The 19308-nt window shown below is 41.3% G+C and overlaps 1 protein-coding gene across 2 annotated transcripts in view; it reads left to right on the plus strand.

Moving 5' to 3' along the window:
* Positions 1-19308, plus strand: part of LOC126481076 (ATP-dependent RNA helicase vasa) — a 71960-nt gene that overhangs the window by 43350 nt on the left and 9302 nt on the right. For both annotated transcript variants that reach the window (XM_050104563.1, XM_050104564.1), the window contains 3 exons: positions 15847-16023; positions 17539-17734; positions 17819-18016. In XM_050104563.1, coding sequence (XP_049960520.1) covers positions 15847-16023; positions 17539-17734; positions 17819-18016 — 571 coding nt within the window. The remainder of the gene's footprint in view (positions 1-15846; positions 16024-17538; positions 17735-17818; positions 18017-19308) is intronic.

The raw sequence follows: 19308 nt of genomic DNA on the forward strand, positions 1-19308 counted from the left end.
TTGTTGCTGGTCATTCCCACATAGAAAGCTTCACAGTGTAGGCAGGTCAGTTGGTAAATCACGTGGGTGCTTTCACACGTGGCTCTGCCTTTGATCGTGTACACCTTCCGGGTTACAGGACTGGAGTAGGTGGTGGTGGGAGGGTGCATAGGACAGGTTTTACACCGGGGGCGGTTACAAGGGTAGGAGCCAGAGGGTAAGGAAGGTGGTTTGGGGATTTCATAGGGATGAACTAAGAGGTTACGTAGGTTAGGTGGATGGCGGAAAGACACTCTTGGTGGAGTGGGGAGGATTTCATGAAGGATGGATCTCATTTCAGGGCAGGATTTGAGGAAGTCGTATCCCTGCTGGAGAGCCACATTCAGAGTCTGATCCAGTCCCGGAAAGTATCCTGTCACAAGTGGGGCACTTTTGTGGTTCTTCTGTGGGAGGTTCTGGGTTTGAGGGGATGAGGTAGTGGCTCTGGTTATTTGCTTCTGTACCAGGTCGGGAGGGTAGTTGCGAGATGTGAAAGCTGTTTTCAGGTTGTTGGTGTAATGGTTCAGGGATTCCGGACTGGAGCAGATTCGTTTGCCACGAAGACATAGGCTGTAGGGAAGGGACCGTTTTATGTGGAATGGGTGGCAGCTGTCATAATGGAGGTACTGTTGCTTGTTGGTGGGTTTGATGTGGACAGATGTGTGAAGCTGGCCATTGGACAGATGGAGGTCAATGTCAAGGAAAGTGGCATGGGATTTGGAGTAGGACCAGGTGAATCTGATGGAACCAAAGGAGTTGAGGTTGGAGAGGAAATTCTGGAGTTCTTCTTCACTGTGAGTCCAGATCATGAAGATGTCATCAATAAATCTGTACCAAACTTTGGGTTGGCATGCCTGGGTAACCAAGAAGGCTTCCTCTAAGCGACCCATGAATAGGTTGGCGTACGAGGGGGCCATCGTGGTACCCATGGCTGTTCCCTTTAATTGTTGGTATGTCTGGCCTTCAAAAGTGAAGAAGTTGTGGGTCAGGATGAAACTGGCTAAGGTAATGAGGAAAGAGGTTTTAGGTAGGGTGGCAGGTGATCGGCGTGAAAGAAAGTGCTCCATCGCAGCGAGGCCCTGGACGTGCGGAATATTTGTGTATAAGGAAGTGGCATCAATGGTTACAAGGATGGTTTCCTGGGGTAATAGATTGGGTAAGGATTCCAGGCGTTCGAGAAAGTGGTTGGTGTCTTTGAAGGATGGGAGACTGCATGTAATGAGTTGAAGGTGTTGATCTATGTAGGCAGAGATACGTTCTGTGGGGGCTTGGTAACCAGCTACAATGGGGCGGCCGGGATGATTGGGTTTGTGAATTTTAGGAAGAAGGTAGGGGTGCGGGGTGTCGGTGGGGTCAGGAGGTTGATGGAGTCAGGGGAAAGGTTCTGAGGCTTCCTTGAAGCTCCGCCTGGACATCAGGAATGGGATTGCCTTGGCAAACTTTGTATGTGGTGTTGTCTGAAAGCTGACGCAGTCCCTCAGCCACATACTCCCGACGATCAAGTACCACGGTCGTGGAACCCTTGTCCGCTGGAAGAATGACGATGGATCGGTCAGCCTTCAGACCACGGATAGCTTGGGCTTCAGCAGTGGTGATGTTGGGAGAGTAGGGTTAAGGTTTTTTAAGAAGGATTGAGAAGCATGGCTGGAAGTCAGAAATTCCTGGAAGGTTTGGAGACGGTGATTTTGAGGAAGAGGAGGTGGGTCCCGCTGTGACGGAGGACAGAACTGTTCCAGGCAGGGTTCAATTTGGATAGTGTCTTGGGGAGTTGGATCATTAGGAGTAGGATTAGGATCATTTTTCTTCGTGGCAAAGTGATATTTCCAGCAGAGAGTGCGAGTGTAGGACAGTAAATCTTTGACGAGGGCTGTTTGGTTGAATCTGGGAGTGGGGCTGAAGGTGAGGCCTTTGGATAGGACAGAGGTTTCGGATTGGGAGAGAGGTTTGGAGGAAAGGTTAACTACTGAATTGGGGTGTTGTGATTCCAGATTGCGTTGATTGGAATTTTGATGTTTTGGAGGGAGTGGAGCTGGAAGTGGGAGATTGAGTAGATGGGAGAGACTGGGTTTGTGTGCAATGAGAGGAGGTTGAGGTTTACTGGAAAGCTTGTGAAGGGTGAGTGAGTTGCCTTTCCGGAGGTGGGAAACCAGGAGATTCGATAATTTTTTGAGATGGAGGGTGGCATGCTGTTCTAATTTGCGGTTGGCCTGTAGGAGGATGCTTTGAACAGCCGGCGTGGATGCGGGAGAGGAAATATTGAGGACTTTTATTAAGGATAGGAGTTGACGGGTGTGTTCATTGGCTGAGTTGATGTGTAGGTGAAGGATTAGGTGGGTGAGGGCAATGGATTGTTCAGTTTGGAACTGGTATAGGGACTGATGGAAAGAAGGGTTGCAGCCAGAGATGGGAACTTTAAGTGTGAGGCCTTTGGGGGTAATTCCAAATGTCAGACACGCCTGAGAAAATAAAATATGGGAGCTTAATCTGGCTAGGGCGAAGGCATGTTTGCAGAGGGAATGTAAATAAAACTTAATGGGGTCGTTGTGGGGGTGTTGTGAGGGTGACGTCGTATTAGAAGGTGGAAAGTGTAACATGAGGCTGAAATGAAAGAGGAAGCCTTCTTGGTTACCCAGGCCTGCCAACCCAAAGTTTGGTACAGATTTATTGATGACATGTTCATGATCTGGACTCACAGTGAAGAACTACTCCAGAATTTCCTCTCCAACCTCAACTCCTTTGGTTCCATCAGATTCACCTGGTCCTACTCCAAATCCCATGCCACTTTCCTTGACGTTGACCTCCATCTGTCCAATGGCCAGCTTCACACGTCTGTCCACATCAATCCCACCAACAAGCAACAGTACCTTCATTATAACAGCTGCCACCCATTCCGCATCACAGTCCCTTACCTACAGCCTATGTCTTCGTGGCAAACGAATCTGCTCCAGTCCGGAATCCCTGAACCATTACACCAACAACCTGAAAACAGCTTTCACATCCTGCAGCTACCCTCCCGACCTGGTACAGAAGCAAATAACCAGAGCCACTACCTCATCCCCTCAAACCCAGAACCTCCCATAGAAGAACCACAAAAGTGCCCCACTTGTGACAGGATACTTTCCGGGACTGGATCAGACTCTGAATGTGGCTCTCCAGCAGGGATACGACTTCCTCAAATCCTGCCCTGAAATGAGATCCATCCTTCATGAAATCCTCCCCACTCCACCAAGAGTGTCTTTCCACCATCCACCTAACCTTCGTAACCTCTTAGTTCATCCCTATGAAATCCCCAAACCACCTTCCTTACCCTCTGGCTCCTACCCTTGTAACCGCCCCCGGTGTAAAACCTGTCCTATGCACCCTCCCACCACCACCTACTCCAGTCCTGTAACCCGGAAGGTGCACACGATCAAAGGCAGAGCCACGTGTGAAAGCACCCACGTGATTTACCAACTGACCTGCCTACACTGTGAAGCTTTCTATGTGGGAATGACCAGCAACAAACTGTCCATTCGCATGAATTGACACAGGCAGACAGTGTTTGTTGGTAATGAGGATCACCCTGTGGCTAAACATGCCTTGGTGCACGGACAGCACATCTTGGCATAGTGTTACACTGTCCGGGTTATCTGGATACTTCCCACTAACACCAACCTGTCAGAACTCCGGAGATGGGAACTTGCCCTTCAGTATATCCTCTCTTCTCGTTATCCACCAGGCCTCAACCTCCGCTAATTTCTAATTTCAAGTTGCCGCCGCTCATACCTCACCTGTCTTTCAACATCTTTGCCTCTTTACTTCCGCCTCAACTGACATCTCTGCCCAAACTCTTTGCCTTTACAAATGTCTGCTTGTGTGTGTGTGTGTGTGTGTGTGTGTGTGTGTGTGTGAGTTTATACCTGTCCTTTTTTCCCCCTAAGGTAAGTCTTTCCGCTCCCAGGATTGGAATGACTCCTTACCCTCTCCCTTAAAACCCGCAGCCTTTCGTCTTTCCCTCTCCTTCCCTCTTTCCTGACGAAGCAACCATTGGTTGCGAAAGCTAGAATTTTGTGTGTATGTGTGTGTCTGTTTGTGTTTCTATCGACCTGCCAGCACTTTCGTATGGTAAGTCACATCATCTTTGCTTTTAAATATATTTTTCCCACGTGGAATGTTTCCCTATTATATACACCACATAGTAAACATTAAATGTGTAGGATATGCCCACAGAAATATTTTTAGCAACTTGATGAAACCCAATTAAACCTTTGAGGTTCATCTGTTGAACTGACAGTAATTTTATATGGAGATAGTTTAATTGTGAAAATGACATACTGAAAACAATATGGAAAGGATAGATTGCTACTCATCGCATTGAGGTGTTGTCACAGAGGGTCAATGAAATGAACACTAGCAATATAAACTGTCGGGCAATGTCCTTCCTCAGAAGTAGAACTCTTAACACATTGGTTGAAAATACTGCTACAGCAGTAAGGTTCTTTTTTAACACTAACAGTTTCGGGCTCTTTATACACCCATCTTCAGGTGTAGTAAATTGGTGCTGTGACCAGAGTGCTGCAGTGAACATGAACAAGACACCATGTGCTACCAATGAGTGCAGAGGTGTGCGTGTGTGCGTGTGTGCGTGTGTGCGTGTGTGCGTGTGTGCGTGTGTGCGTGTGTGCGTGTGTGCGTGTGTGCGTGTGTGCGTGTGTGCGTGTGTGCGTGTGTGGTGGAGGGGGGGGGGGTGTCAGTGCCTTCTCTTAGTGTTCAGAAGCAATCTAACCTTTCCATATTTAAAGGCTACGTCTAAATGCATTTAACTTGGTGTCTTTCGTTCATAACAGTGAGATAGTATTGTTGTCTCAATCCTTCAGCCAACCAGTTAGCCTCACTGTGCCCTGCAGACTGCATGAAAGGGTGGTTGCTCTAGGTGATGGTGGGCTCTTGAGTCTCAAGGTGGTTTCTGGGAGGAGCAGTCTACAGCCAACTTTGCTGTTTCTTTAATAAAAAAAAAACTGACAAGCTTTCTGTAAATACCAACACCTCATTGGAACCTTTCTTGAGTTGTATAAGGCACTGCTTGCCCCCATCACATTTTACTAAACCTACATGAGACTTCAAAGGCTTCTTACTGACTTTTTATTCTATTGATTGTTGTGGGCTTCAATTGGCCTTCACTCTACACAGGTCCAAAAGATTCATGTTCTAAAGGACTCTGTCATGAGTTTCATGATCCACATTGACATCAATGGGCTAGTGGCCTGTGTTGGGCTGCTGGTTACCCCTGCACTGCATATCGATGAGCTGTATTTTTTACATATACACCATGCTGTCCAAGCCACCTAATGGTGTGTGATGGAAGGTACTTCAGATACCATATCTGTTTCACCCCACTCCATCTAGTTTCATTCCTAAATGGTGTGTGGGAAGAATGGTTGTCAACAAGCCTCTGTATTGGCTCAAATTTCTTGAATTTTCGTTGTGACCATTGCGTGAGATACATATTGGACAAAGTAATCTGTTGTCAAACTCTTCCAGAAAGTGCATTTTGAAATTTCGATAGTAAACATCTCGGTTATGCACAATGCGTCTCTTAGTGCTCTCCAGAAATTTGAATAATGAGTGAACGTCTCCATCATGCACGTCACTTCTCTTGTAACATCATAGTAATGCTCTTGCAACAACTAAGTGATCCTGTAATAGAACAATCCGCTCTTTTGTTGCATTCTCTCTATTTTTCCTACCTGGTAAGGGTACCATACTGATGAACACCATTCAAGAACACTCCAACAAGTTCCTTACACGCCATTTCCTTGGTGAAAGTGTTAAATGTCCTTCAGATTCGTAGAGAGAATCTGTCTGGAATATTCTTTTCCTACTTTTTTTTATATCCAGAATGAAATTTTCACTTTGCAGTGGAGTATGTGCTGATAGGAAACTTGGTGGCAGATTAAAGCTGTGTGCCGGATCGGGACTTGAACTTGGGGTCTTTGCCTTTCACGGCCAAGTGCTCTGCACCATTCATCAATTCTCTGCAGGTCATTCTGTAAGTAGATACTGTCTTCTGGCACTGAGCATCTTACACTTTCCACTAAATCATTTATATATGTTGTAAACATTAATGGTCCTGTCACACTCCCTTAGGTTAATCTGGAAATAACTTCTACACCTGTAGATTAACCTCTATGTTCAGTGTCTGTAAGCTGCACACACTGTTGATTTTGTCCCATTAAGAGTGATGTGTTGAGTTTTATCTATGAGGAAATCATTCCCAGTTGCAAATCTGGTCCAGTACTAGATAAGTTTGTATTTGGTATTTGTTTCACTATATGGTATTATGGATTGGTTTTAAATGATTTCCTGGAATCACACTCTGCATCAACCTGAGAGCTGTTGTCCACAGCGCTATCCATCTCGTGGAGGAACAGAATGAGCTCAGTTTTGCAAGATCTATTTGCAGAATCCATGTTAATTTTAATAGAAGAGATTTTTGTTCTCCAAAGAGACTGAATTCTCGAGCCTAAAACATGTTCCCTTATTCTAGAACAAAACTGACATAGATACAGGTCTATAATTATGTGCATCTGTCCTAAGGCCATTCTTGAAAACAGAAATAAACTGGTTTTTTTTTTTTTTTTCACTTCCTATGTACCACCCTTTGTTGCTCCAGTGATCTACAGCAAACTGCTACTACGAGGTAAGTTCTGTCACTTAATATTTGTAGAATTCTACTGTTATCTCATCTGATACTGATGCCATTCCACTAATAAGAGATTGTAGTTGCTTTTCTATTCTGTGATCAGTTACATCTATGTCTTCCATTTCAATGTTTGTACGATGATTGAGAGGAGGAATGTGTTAAGATCTTCCACAGAAAATCCATTTCGGAAGACCAATTTCAGTATTTTGGCCTTATCTCTGTTAAGATCCATTTAAGTGCCAATGAGTGAATAGAATATTCCGAACGGCATATTGATTTTAAAAGACCATAACCTCTTACAGTTTTTATTCAGATTGTTTGACAAAATTTCATTTTAAGAGTCATTAAATGCTTCTTTCATTGCCCTCATTTTTTACTGAGTTGAACTTTCATTTATCATCTAGGTTTTGACTTCACTTGAATCTGAGTTTATGCTCTCTTTGTTTATGTAGCAATTTTCTAATACTGCTATTGAACCATGGTGGGTCTTTCCCATCCATTATTTTTTCATTCGTGCTCCACATCTTCATCTCTTGAGTGTTTGATGCTGACTAATCACTCTGCATTTTGTATCCTGTCACACTTGCTAAGCAAAACTATCTTCATACTTTTCCTCACATTTCTTGCCAAACCCGTAGTCATAGTTATCACAGCCTTATTATCACTGTTACCTTCCCATATGTTAACTGTTTCGTTAAGTTCAGATGTGCTAGTTACTAGATGGTCTAAATTGTTAACTTTGAGTTGGTTCTCTATCTGCTCAAAGTAATTTTCTGACAAGACTTTCAGAATGATGTCATACTAATACCTGGCTGGCCCTGGTGGCAGTTTTGAAAGAGGACTGTCCCAATCTATACTTGGCACGTTGTCACCCCCATTACAATAGCATGACCAGGAAACATGTTTATGAAATTCTGCAAGTTCTCTGTGAAGTGCAGTACCACAGCAGTTCCTCACACAGTTTGTAAAAGCATGAGAAAGGTCAAAAAGTTATTTACGCAAACGAATTCTGCTTTTGGGACCCATGATAACCTCAGTAGATATTATCGAGTTCTTTATTGCAATAAATATACTGTCTCCATTGGTGGCTGATCTATACTTGCCATAAATATTCCAATTTGAACTTACGATTTCATTACTGTTCAATTCAGTTTTCAACAAACTTTATTCCTAATAGCTACATGTTACACCAGATGTAGAAGTATGAAACTTGAATTTGGTTGCAATAATCACACATCTGTTGTTTGAACCTGATAAAAAATATTTTATTCAAAATAATCTCCATTGCTATTTATACATTTCTCCCACCTCACTTTCAGGCTATGGATACCACCCCAAAAAAGTTGTTCTTTTGAAGCTAACCGGTCAGTGAGCCATTTTCGTACATTTTCATATGAATTGAAGTGTTGTTCAGTGAGAGCATGTCCCAGTGATGCCAATAGATGATAATTGGAGAATAAGCCGCATGCCCTAGTATTTCCCAACTGAATGCCTCGATCATTTCCCAGACACGTTTTACTTTGTGTGATGGGGTGTTATCAAGGAGCAATATGACTGTTTCCTTTTCTCATATTCTGGTAATGTTTCACGTAATGCTAGATTTAAATCGATCACTTGCTGTTGGTAGTGATCAGTATTAACACAACAGGTTTTAGCAGCTCATATTAGATGGCACTCTTCTGACCCCACCGAACGCAGAGGATTGTCTTCTTTCCAAAGCGATTTGGTCTTGCAGTGGATGTCTATGGTTTGCCTGAATTCACCCATGATTTACGATGCTAAGGATTCTCAAAAATATCAGTTTTTCATCACATGTCATTATTTGATGGAGAAGAGACTTCTTTCGTTCCTGGTGAGAAGCATTTCACAAGTGGTCTTTTGATTTGCTTGCTTCTATCGATCAGTTTATGTGGAACACATTTTTCCACTTCCTGCACCTTTCCCATAGCTTTCAACTAAAGAGAAATGGCTTTCTGCATCACATTCCATTGTTCTGAGTTCCTGTTGTGTTTGAGTACCATCCTCACCCAATAAGGCCTGCAATTCGTTGTCTTAGGAAACCACCAAAAAAGTTTCTGCTCTAGTTGTCTCTTGCGTCAAAATCAGCACTTTTGAATTTTTTTATCCACTTGAAACAGTTTTTTTCCCCCAAGAGCATGTTCACCGAAAGCTTTGACAAGCATTTGATGCAATTCTGGTGCAGTTTTCTTCAAATAATAACAGAAAGCCAATGCTGTCTGCAAGTCGTAGTTCATAGGCACAGAACTCTACATGTTTACGGGTTTGAAACACACCAATGTATGGAACTTAAGTTATTGTGTGTTTGCATTTGTAGTCAGCTGTTACAGGTAGCATATGGCACTGCAGAGACAGTCTCATGGACCCTACTCAGATGGCTAGCACCATCTATAGGGAAATTCTGGTTTCATACTTCTACACCTGGTAACCTTCAATTAGCAATACTAATTCTGGTACCTTTTCTTGGATGCTCCCAGAGTTATTAATATCATATTAATCTTCTCCATACCTGATCAGTGAGGATGAGCAGTCTCTGAGAACATGTGGCTGATTTAACTTAGATTTTTGGAAAACAGTTTCTCTGGTGTCAATTGGTGGGAAGAAGTTATCAAACCTAAAATACCCCACATACTCTGCTACCCTAATACACATTGCTTGTGTGTAGTGCATGCCTGACCTGAAGGGAACCCTAAAATTCTCCACCCAATAGCAGAGGTAGAGGAATTCGCTTGAGATACCATCAGTCCTCTGAGCCTCTGGTTCAGACCTTCCACTCTGTTCCAAACCAGAGGCTGTGAATAGCCCTGGATACACAATGCTATGAATACAGCTTAGTCTGCACCCCCACATGTGATGTTAGTTGCTTCACCACCAAATCGACCACCTGCTGAAAGGAGCGAAGGATAGCCCCATAATCCAAGTGGTAGATGTCATTTGTGCCTACATTTGACACTGTTAGCCATGGTGGCGATTCTTCTGGAAAACATAAAATTCTGCAGGAATTACATTTTACCTGGAAAGCCCAGGGAACACTGCTTTTTTAACCTGGCATTGAAATGGAATATTACTGAGTTTCATTCATGACAGATTTTAAAATACTTAATGTTTAAAAGTGTGTTGATTGTATGGATACTATTGCATATAAATTATTGATGTTTAAAAAGTGCAGCAGTTAAACTACTGCAATGGCTGGTATGTAGCTCACCGGACGATGGTCATTATGTGGTATGATCCTGCCCCCCTCTCCCCCCCCCCTCTCAATCCCCTGCTCACCATTAATTTCCAGTAATGTATTGGGTGCTTCTTGGCACAGCTGGAACTCGTAGGGAACTCGTAGGGAATTTGTCCCCTAATGTTGGTGCATTCAATGACTAGCTTACCTGCCCTCTGCATTTATCTGAACTGGACAGGCAATATGGCCACTGGGCCAACACAGGCATCCCACACTGGTTCAGAAGTACTGTCAACACTGGTAGCACATTGTATGTGTTGGAGGGGTAAATAACCAACCATGCAGCCTGTTTCCTCTTTTGCCTTCTGCCCAGTGACACATGAACCCGCCATTGTACACCACTTTAGTGAGGATAGGCTGGTCAGATGTTGGGTTTCAAAAGATGCAAGATCAAACAAGTCACCAGGGATTCCACCAGCAGCAAAGGTGTTGCAGATTTCTTCACTGGTGCTCTGTCACCACAGCATTGAGCATTTGTCGTAAGCCAGTCGATCATAGCCAATATAATCCTATTCAATCAAATAAACTTTTTCTCATTTAAACCTAACCTTATTAAAAGAGCAGAAAAAAGAACAATTGAGATAAAAAACTTAAATTGAAAATGGTAACAAATTTATTCTCAACATTTGATCCATCAGCTAACATTTTCAACTTGTCATAGCTTCCAGCTTACAGACAGAAGCCCGATTCTCATTGTGTCTGGTCACAAGCAGCACAGCCCCTTGCACTATTGTACTGTGTAAAAATCATAAAAGACCTCAGACAAACAAAACAGTTAAGATTAAGTTACTCTGTCAGACCCTGCAAAAGAGAGAAACTACCCAACTGATGCTACTGGGCTAAAATTCAAACAAAACAGTCTTGATTGTGTTTCCAGATTTCTGTTCATTAGTGACCAGTTTCGGCCCTTTCCTCAGACCATCTTCAGGCTTCTCCCTGCTATATTGCAGCAATGGAAATGCCTGAAGATGTCCCAAGGAAAGGGGCGAAACTGGTTGCTAATGAGTGAAAATTTGTAAACACTATAAAGAATGTTTTTGATTTTTTAGCATTTTATATCAATCGCTGTTTTGCTCCAATTGCAGAATCCATTAGAAAATTTTGATGCTACTAAGATTGGAATGTACATAAAATACAAGGAGAATAAACACTAAAATTTGACCGGCAGTGTTCTCACCATAGCCTGATACAGCAAGATCCACAAGTTCCCAAAAACAGATACAAAATTCTGTACTGAGAATGGATTTATCAAATTATCTTTCACTAGAAACTCTGCTTACCTAAGTGCTACTGCAGTAAATAAACATTTCTTTTATTATTTAGTCTGCCCAGTGTGCTGATCTAAACTATATGCTGTGTACTAACATGAGATTTAAACATAAACATATGGCACTTACGGCAGCGGAAAATTGCATAAGGAATCCACTTAATGCACTTCAGATCTACGAAAAAAATTGCGTAAGGAATCCACTTAATGCACTTCAGACCTACGAAAAAATAAGACTTTAAATTTCTAAACACGAGTCTGCACAGTAAATACACAGGTATAGTGCATAAAAAAACACAAACTGAATTACTGTGCATCAGATAACTGCTACTGCAGCTGCAGGCACTTCTTTTGCGCCATCCTCTGCTGCTGGACTGAGCTGGCACAGCTGTCACTTGGTCCCCTTGGCTGAATGCATCTGTTGTACCATGGTTCATCCTGAACCAGAACTCTACTTGGGTTCTCAACACATGGAAGTTGTTGCACAGTCCTGTTTTTAGGCCTCTTGTTTTGATAAAAAGCTGCCACGGCTGCCGTTAAACTAAAGACTGTGTGTATGTGGAAGCTCAGCACTATCTGCTTTCTTGCCCACATCTTTTGGTGTATAGATTGTGCTACCATTCCCTGTATTTACTGGACCCTGATATAATCACGACTGGACTGTCGTTGTGCCTGGCTAATGGTTCATGGAGTCTTTGACTTGGAAATTTTTGGACCTTTTTCATCATTGTCGAGTTTTTGTGGCCACTGGTACCGTCCAGACTAACCCTGTAGACAGTCTGTGTCAAAGTGGGTATCTTCAGACAGTACCAGACAGTACCAACACTTTGTTTCACATGCAATACTGTTTGACAGTTCCCTAATAATCCAGTGCATCACATTCTTTCTGTGTATGTTGGGTGTTGACCTCCTGATACCTACCTGCAGATGGGATTACATTTGGAATGTGTGTCACATCCCTCTTCGATGATGTTTGCTTCTCCTCCCCGGAATGTGCTAACATCACTCCTTGGCTGGTGTCCAAGCCTTGACTTTGGAACAATGTCTTTTAAGGTCCTTATATGCCCACCCTCTAGATTTTGAGTGTCCGTAGTGCACAGTTCTTAGTGTCAGAGTTCTACCATCATTTACACAGATGGCTCTAACACAGTGGATAAAATGGGAATAGCTGACGAGGAACACCAGTCATTGCCAGGAACATAGTGTTTTTACAGTGGAGTCCTCCATTTTATTAAACCTATCTCTCTGGACTATGTTTTAATATGTAATGATCCAGTGAGTGGTCTTCAGAACATTGAAGGGCGTTACTCATCACCCTGGGGTCTTTGCTGTTAGTGATCATCTAACTGTAATTGGTCATACTGACCGCTAGCTCCCAAGTCATGTGGGTGCTTCCGTGTAATTGTGCAGTTAGTCTCTCCATTCACTTTGCAAATTCCAAGTGTGGATTTATAGGTGCAAATAACACCAGCTTACGTCCCAGGAGGAGTAGTTACCTTTAGTCGCCTCAGCATTGGTCATACCAGCTAACCAGTACTTCTATTTATGTAGGGAGCCATCCCTGTATTGTTGTGGACCCTTACAGACAACAGCTGACATCCTGGTGGAATGCCCCCTAGTTATGGGAATTTGTGCTAAGCATGGCATTCTGATATTTGCCTCGGATATTGACAGACAATTCATGTACTGTCAAACTGGTTCTCAGTTTTCTCTAGAAAAGTTTTTTCTTTTCAGATATAAGATTTGAAGTTACCAAAGGATAGTGAGGTTGAATTATGGCATTCCCTGCTACATGCTGGGTTTGGGTGGACCTCACCCACTACAAGTTTGACCAGCTCACTCTTTTAGTCTGTACCTACTCTGTTTAAAATGGTTTTAGATGCTATTTGTCTCCTTTCCTGCAAAATCATATTTTCCCTTTTACAGGTAGCACTCCATTGAATAGTGAATGTTCTTTAATGCTGTGACATGGCATTGGTGGGATAGCTCTGTATGGGATGACTCATATTGCATGCAGAGCCCCGGGGCACCCTCCTGCTACTTTACCTATTTCTCACCTTTTGTTTCTATCATTGACAGTCCTACTGATGTCCATTACATTTTTAGCCTTCTCACTCTTACTGTTATGAATGTGCCAACTAAGACTGTCTTAGCTCTTGTGACATAGCTATCTGTTTAGTAGCATGTCACCTCAATACCGGTGTGCAAGTGTGCAGGAGACAAGTACATAGATAAACCGCACTATGCCTAGGGATGCTGTCTATCAGACGAGTGCTATAGGACTTCACAGGGCTGTAACTCTTTCTGCTCTTCATCAAGCTGGTGGGGATTGGGTGTGGGGTTTGGCTTTCCTTGCCATTGGATGAGCCCTAGGAAATGTCTCGTTTGCTCTGATCTATGTTCTGGCCCTATCCATTCATGTCTGTAAATTCTCTCTCAGATCTGGTATCAATATTGCCTTAAATACCTCAGTCTCATCACCACTGTGTAGTTCCATCATCGGAACAGCTACTTTGCTTCTTTCACCCATTCTAGAAAAAAGAAATCTTGTACTCAGGAACTATGATTAGTTAGCAGCTGGCCTCTACCACGAGATATATTGAAAGGCCGATCCCAAAATTATTTTACACAAAGTACAAATGGTATTGTGTGCACAGTACGTCAATTTCTGTGAAAGGTTGAAGATTCAACATTCTGGATCCACATTGCTTCTGTTTCCCTGTTACCAATCTGAAAACTACTTCTGTGCCTGCTGAGAGTATTTTCGTTCATACAGAATGTCATTGTTAAGTTCATAGAATAAGAAGGGGGAGGAGGAGGGAGAGAGAGAGAGAGAGAGAGAGAGAGAGAGAGAGAGAGAGAGAGAGAGAGAGAGAGAGAGACCATTCATGTTCAGGTGGTAATAGTTCAGGCTTAGATGCTGTTAAATAACTGTGCTGCCTGCATGTCCCACCTCATAACACCCTGTGGTGCCCCCCACCCCAATCCCCATATGTGCTAGTACTTTCATTGATTACGGAAGTAGTGTCAGTGGAAGAATGTGGCGGGAATACTAACAAACTAAAGCTGGTGAAATAAGTTATAAAGGAAACATCCCTTCAGTAACGTAGGTAGAAAAGAGTACTATAAACATCAAGAAAAAGCACTGTCCCTATAACAGGCACCACCTCCATTGGGAGGATTCAACAGTACAGTGCTTTAAATTTACTTTCTATTATGCGCAGACTTATATTCACTTGCATTTTATATTCTGTAAAGAGGACAGCAGTTTTTTCAATAGTGATTTGTCAATTTTAAGTAAGAATGTGAAAAAGTCTGAAGGTTTTGTGTGCAGTTGGGACTCTAGCACAAGTTGTAGGATAGATCATTCTGTCTTGGGTGGTGTAGTTTGTCTCAAGTACATGTAATCATATTCATCAAAAACACTGAATCATGGTGTTGACTTCCCTAAGTCTTTTGTCATGAAAGCTGCTGATTTCTTCGGAATGTTGGTTGGGTCTGCCATTTTACAAAGATACTACAGAAGCAGAGAGCTTCATCACAGAAGTACAAGCCTTGTTGTCAAATGAAAGCTGAAAGAAGTCAGATGTGTGCAAGGAGGCCAATATAAGTGTTCAGTGAATACAGATGTAAAATTTTGTCAACATATCTCACCAAAAAATCCTGAGTAGTTCGATCTTCATTAAATCAGTAAGTGCCTCTGTATTACCTAGTCTATTATTCAGTGACAATACTGTAACTGAAGTAGAATATGGAAAGCCAGAATGGCAAAGTTAATCTTATTTCACTGTGGGAGATGAACAGGATTTCTCCCTTCAGTCATTACAGACTGGTGGAATTGAAAAAAGTGATCACAGAATAGGAAATGAACTGAAATTGCTAATCAAGGGAAAGGAAGCAGGACTAGATGTGGTACCTGTGAGATTATACCATGACTGCTAGAAGGGGACAGTCCTTGAAGCAGTGACGAACAGGAAGCGATGGGAATAATATGCTATTCCAGTTTCCAAGAATGGTTATCGGACAGATGCAAATAATTCTATAGCTTCTGCTTATGTCCGTGTGTTGTAAAATTATTGAACATGTTTTGTGCTTGTGCAATAACCTTTTTGCAGAAGGAAGATCTCATGCCTAAAAATGTTGATTTTGCAATCTGAGATCTTTCAAAGCTAGGGTTGGTGCTGTATCCCTTTCCTGGAAGACGTTCATTGGCTGCATGCTGTGGGCAGTGAATCAAGAAAACAAACTATTGTAAAATACACAGGAGTGAGCCAACAAAAGTGGAATGACAGCAGGAAAGGAGTAGCAGGAAAAGCAGATACCTCGCTGAGATGCATTGGAACAAATCTTTAGGAAATGTGATTACTCCACAGAACATGCTTACAAAACATTTAACTGATTATTCAGTATAGCTTGTCAGTTTGTGACCGTTAAGTTAGACTAACAAAAAAGAATATTTAACATCTTATGCCTGTGGAAGTCGAAGCATAACAAGCCCTTATCATAAGAACGGATGAGAAGATTCAACACATTAAATTTCTCCTGCTGTTAATATTATATTCTGTGTGTGGTTTTTTGTGTGGTATGTTTGTTTTTTGTGGAATGAAATCGCTTAGCTTTTTGTTGCAGAGGGGCTGCCATATTCTTGTAGCGACCCCAGGTAGGCTTATGGATTTTTTGAACAGAGGTCGTGTGAGCTTCCAGTCTGTCCGCTTTGTTGTACTTGATGAAGCAGATCGTATGCTAGATATGGGTTTCCTACCAGATGTTGAGAAGATGCTGGAACACCCTACAATGGTTCCTACGGTAAGCACCTTTAATAATTAGTAATATGTTGCAGGATTGTTTTTTGTTAATTTGTTAATAGAACATTGAATGTGCCACAGTTGTCCTTAAAATATAATAGTTAGAATTGGATTCTTAAGGGTGACAACTTCACTTAATGGGATAAGTGTGGTGCAAGTTCGAAATTGAAGGTACATTTTTAGGTCATTGCTTAAATGTCTCTGAAATGTCAGACAATAATGAGGGGCTCTTCAAGATAGTTGAATTTGCATGTATAACACCATAACTTGATGGAAAATGGCATAGGGAATTGGTCCTTAATTTGCTTTTATGTAAATGTTCTGGTTTTGTTGTGTGGAGAATAAAACTCGTGTAATGTTTCTATTTCTGACAGGGTTACACGTACTAAATCCTGAGATACACATTTAATCATGTTGTTATTCCATGAATTTTAATCATAGTAGTATAAAAACCCTTGATTCTTTTGTAATCAGTTCGGAACAATGCTGCTTTGTTAATTTTCTTCCAGGCATATCATTAATATCCTCTTACTGGAATCTGTCACCAGTGTGTTGAAATTATGAAAGAGTGGAATGGCTAGTTTGGTTTAGTGTGAAGTTACTTATGCTGCAGTATAGGGTGTTAAACTTTCTGGAAGTCATGCTGCCACCTCAAAACCAAATTTTCTTCCCATCATTAATATCAGGCAGACCTGGTGACATTGTAGTACTAGAATTTAGAAGAGTTGCCTTAGCTTACTATTTTGAATGAAGACAGTGTTTAATCGGAACATTTTTAATGATATTAATGTCAGCTTCATTCACTAACTTAGGTACGTTGGCTGAGCAGTTCATGGTACCCAGTTCCAATGCTAGAATAATACTTGGTATCACATAGGTATGAGAAAAAGACTGCCTGGGTGTTGTGAGTGATTGTTACTTTAAAGGTTTTACAAAATAATGCAATTGGCATTGCCCTTAATAAAGTTAGTGGCTTCTGTAGTATGCAGATTCACAGAATCAAAGAAAATGTTAGCCTTTATTGAAAACAACACGAATGTTGTGTTGGGATAATAGTTGCAACTTTTCAGTTACGCAACATGGAAAGGCTGTCAAAGACGTAGCAATTGTGTGACACTGTTATTGTTACTAAATGCTCTTGAAAGAGTTTAAGTTAGGTGAGTGACAGATTTTTACCCATTTTAAAGTATTAATTTTCAAATGCTGAAATGCAAGTCATATTCACTTGCCATTTGGAAATGTTGCTGTCAGTAGTGGTTAAGTTCTCAAGAATATGTAGAATACACAGTGCACTTGTTCAGAAACTGTAGTACTTGCTGAGAATTAGCAAGAAAAGGTTAATGTTTTCTTTAGGGATTGATTTTTGTATCTCTGTCACAGATCTTTTAATAAGTTTGTAAATATTAAAGAGATTGAATGAAATGAGATTTTTAAATTCAGTGTAACATGTGCTTAGCCACATAGGAAATACTTACATTGCTCAACAAGTTGCTGTAAACATTTTACTTGCTTTCAGGGAGAACGTCAAACAGTTATGGTGTCCGCTACATTCCCTGAAGAAATTCAGAGACTAGCAACAAAATTCCTGTCCGATTACTTATTTCTGGCTGTTGGGATTGTTGGTGGTGCTTGTAGTGATGTGGAACAGATTTTTTACAAAGTATCTAAATTTGACAAGAGAGCAAAACTTACAGAAATACTGAAGGAAGAAGGTTTGTGAGTTACATTCTGTGTGTGTGTGTAAAAGAAGAAAAGAGAATAAAAAGCAGTAATTGCAAGAGTACATTGTGTTCCAGGTGGCAAGAAGGTACTTGTTTTTGTGGAAACAAAAAGGATTGCAGATTTTTTGGCAGCATTTTTATGTGAGGCAGGATTTCCAACAACAAGTATTCATGGTGATCGCCTTCAAAGTCAAAGAGAAGAAGCGCTTTATGATTTTAAGAGTGGACGAATGGGAATTCTTGTGGCCACTGCTGTTGCAGCCAGAGGTCTAGGTGAGATATGATGAAACTGTAAATACTGTTATTGCCTCAGTAAACGCTCCTGGTCATAGAACATACTTGAAAAAAAAAAAGAAATGCACTGCTTTATCAGTTAAAGATAAGGCTGGAGTGGTTACTTCTTCCTTCCACAGTACTTTGTGAAAACTGTGTGCATACAGTTTTGGTGGTGGTTGCAAGATGTATTGATGACTGAAGTTAGCATGGGACTATTTTTGAATAAATATGCTTACACAGCAATGAAAACTGCGGGAAGAATTATTCAGTTCAGTTGAAAGGTTTTGTCTGAAACAAATTGTACATGCACTTCATTCTTTAGTACATGCACGTGATTCTTCAGCACTGCAAAACATATTTTGTAATTATTGTCTGTTGCTCATAATTTTTCACATGTCAGGGACTTGAAATATGATTTTTTTTTTCCATGTTACTGAAAGTATTCTAGGTTCTTAAGCAGTGAAATCGCTGTCTAGACATGTAGCTCTATGTATATATTGTTATGTAAGAACCATTGCAATAACTTTTACTTGTTAAATTCCATAACTTTTAAAAACTTGCAAACACACACACACACACACACACACACACACACACACACACACACACACACACACACACACTAAATAAATATTTACCGGATAACGCAGCATTGTTGTTACGTTCACATTAGAGATGGTACAGAAATTATGCACTCATTCCCATTGCTGGATTTCCTAACACTAAAATAGTCAAGAGAATGAGGTCTAATGAAACGTGAAAAAAAGTTCCCAGACTTTTCTCCAATAATGGGAAAAGATAGGAAGTTCAGCTGATTAATTTATACAGTTTTGACGAAGCCTAACTTTATGCTGTGGTGGCCTGAGGACCTGTTCATGGCTGTTTGTCATGTGATCTTAAAACTTGTCAGTCCTATTAGAGAAATACGGGCTACATGTTAAAATATTCCCACTGTGTGACTAGATTGGTATTCATTTATTTAAAACATCATGATTTAGCCTTATAGCCATTCTGAAGTGCAATTTTGAATCTCTAATAATGCAATCTGCTAAATATCGTTCGAAATTTTGAGATATTTCAAACCGCACATGAGAACTGTTATAAAGTCGAAATTGTTTGTATGAAATAACACAAATCTACAATTAAATTATGAAAATTTCTTTCAAAAAGCTTAACATGGCTATAGTCGCTGAAGAAAAAGTCATTGAGGGATTTCATTTCATTTCACTTCAGACTCTGTTCAAATCTTGCAGTCTGACCCCGTCCCCTTCCTTTCCAAAGCTCGTGAG

This window comes from Schistocerca serialis, chromosome 5 (genome assembly GCF_023864345.2).
Source record: "Schistocerca serialis cubense isolate TAMUIC-IGC-003099 chromosome 5, iqSchSeri2.2, whole genome shotgun sequence".
NCBI lineage: Eukaryota > Metazoa > Arthropoda > Insecta > Orthoptera > Acrididae > Schistocerca > Schistocerca serialis.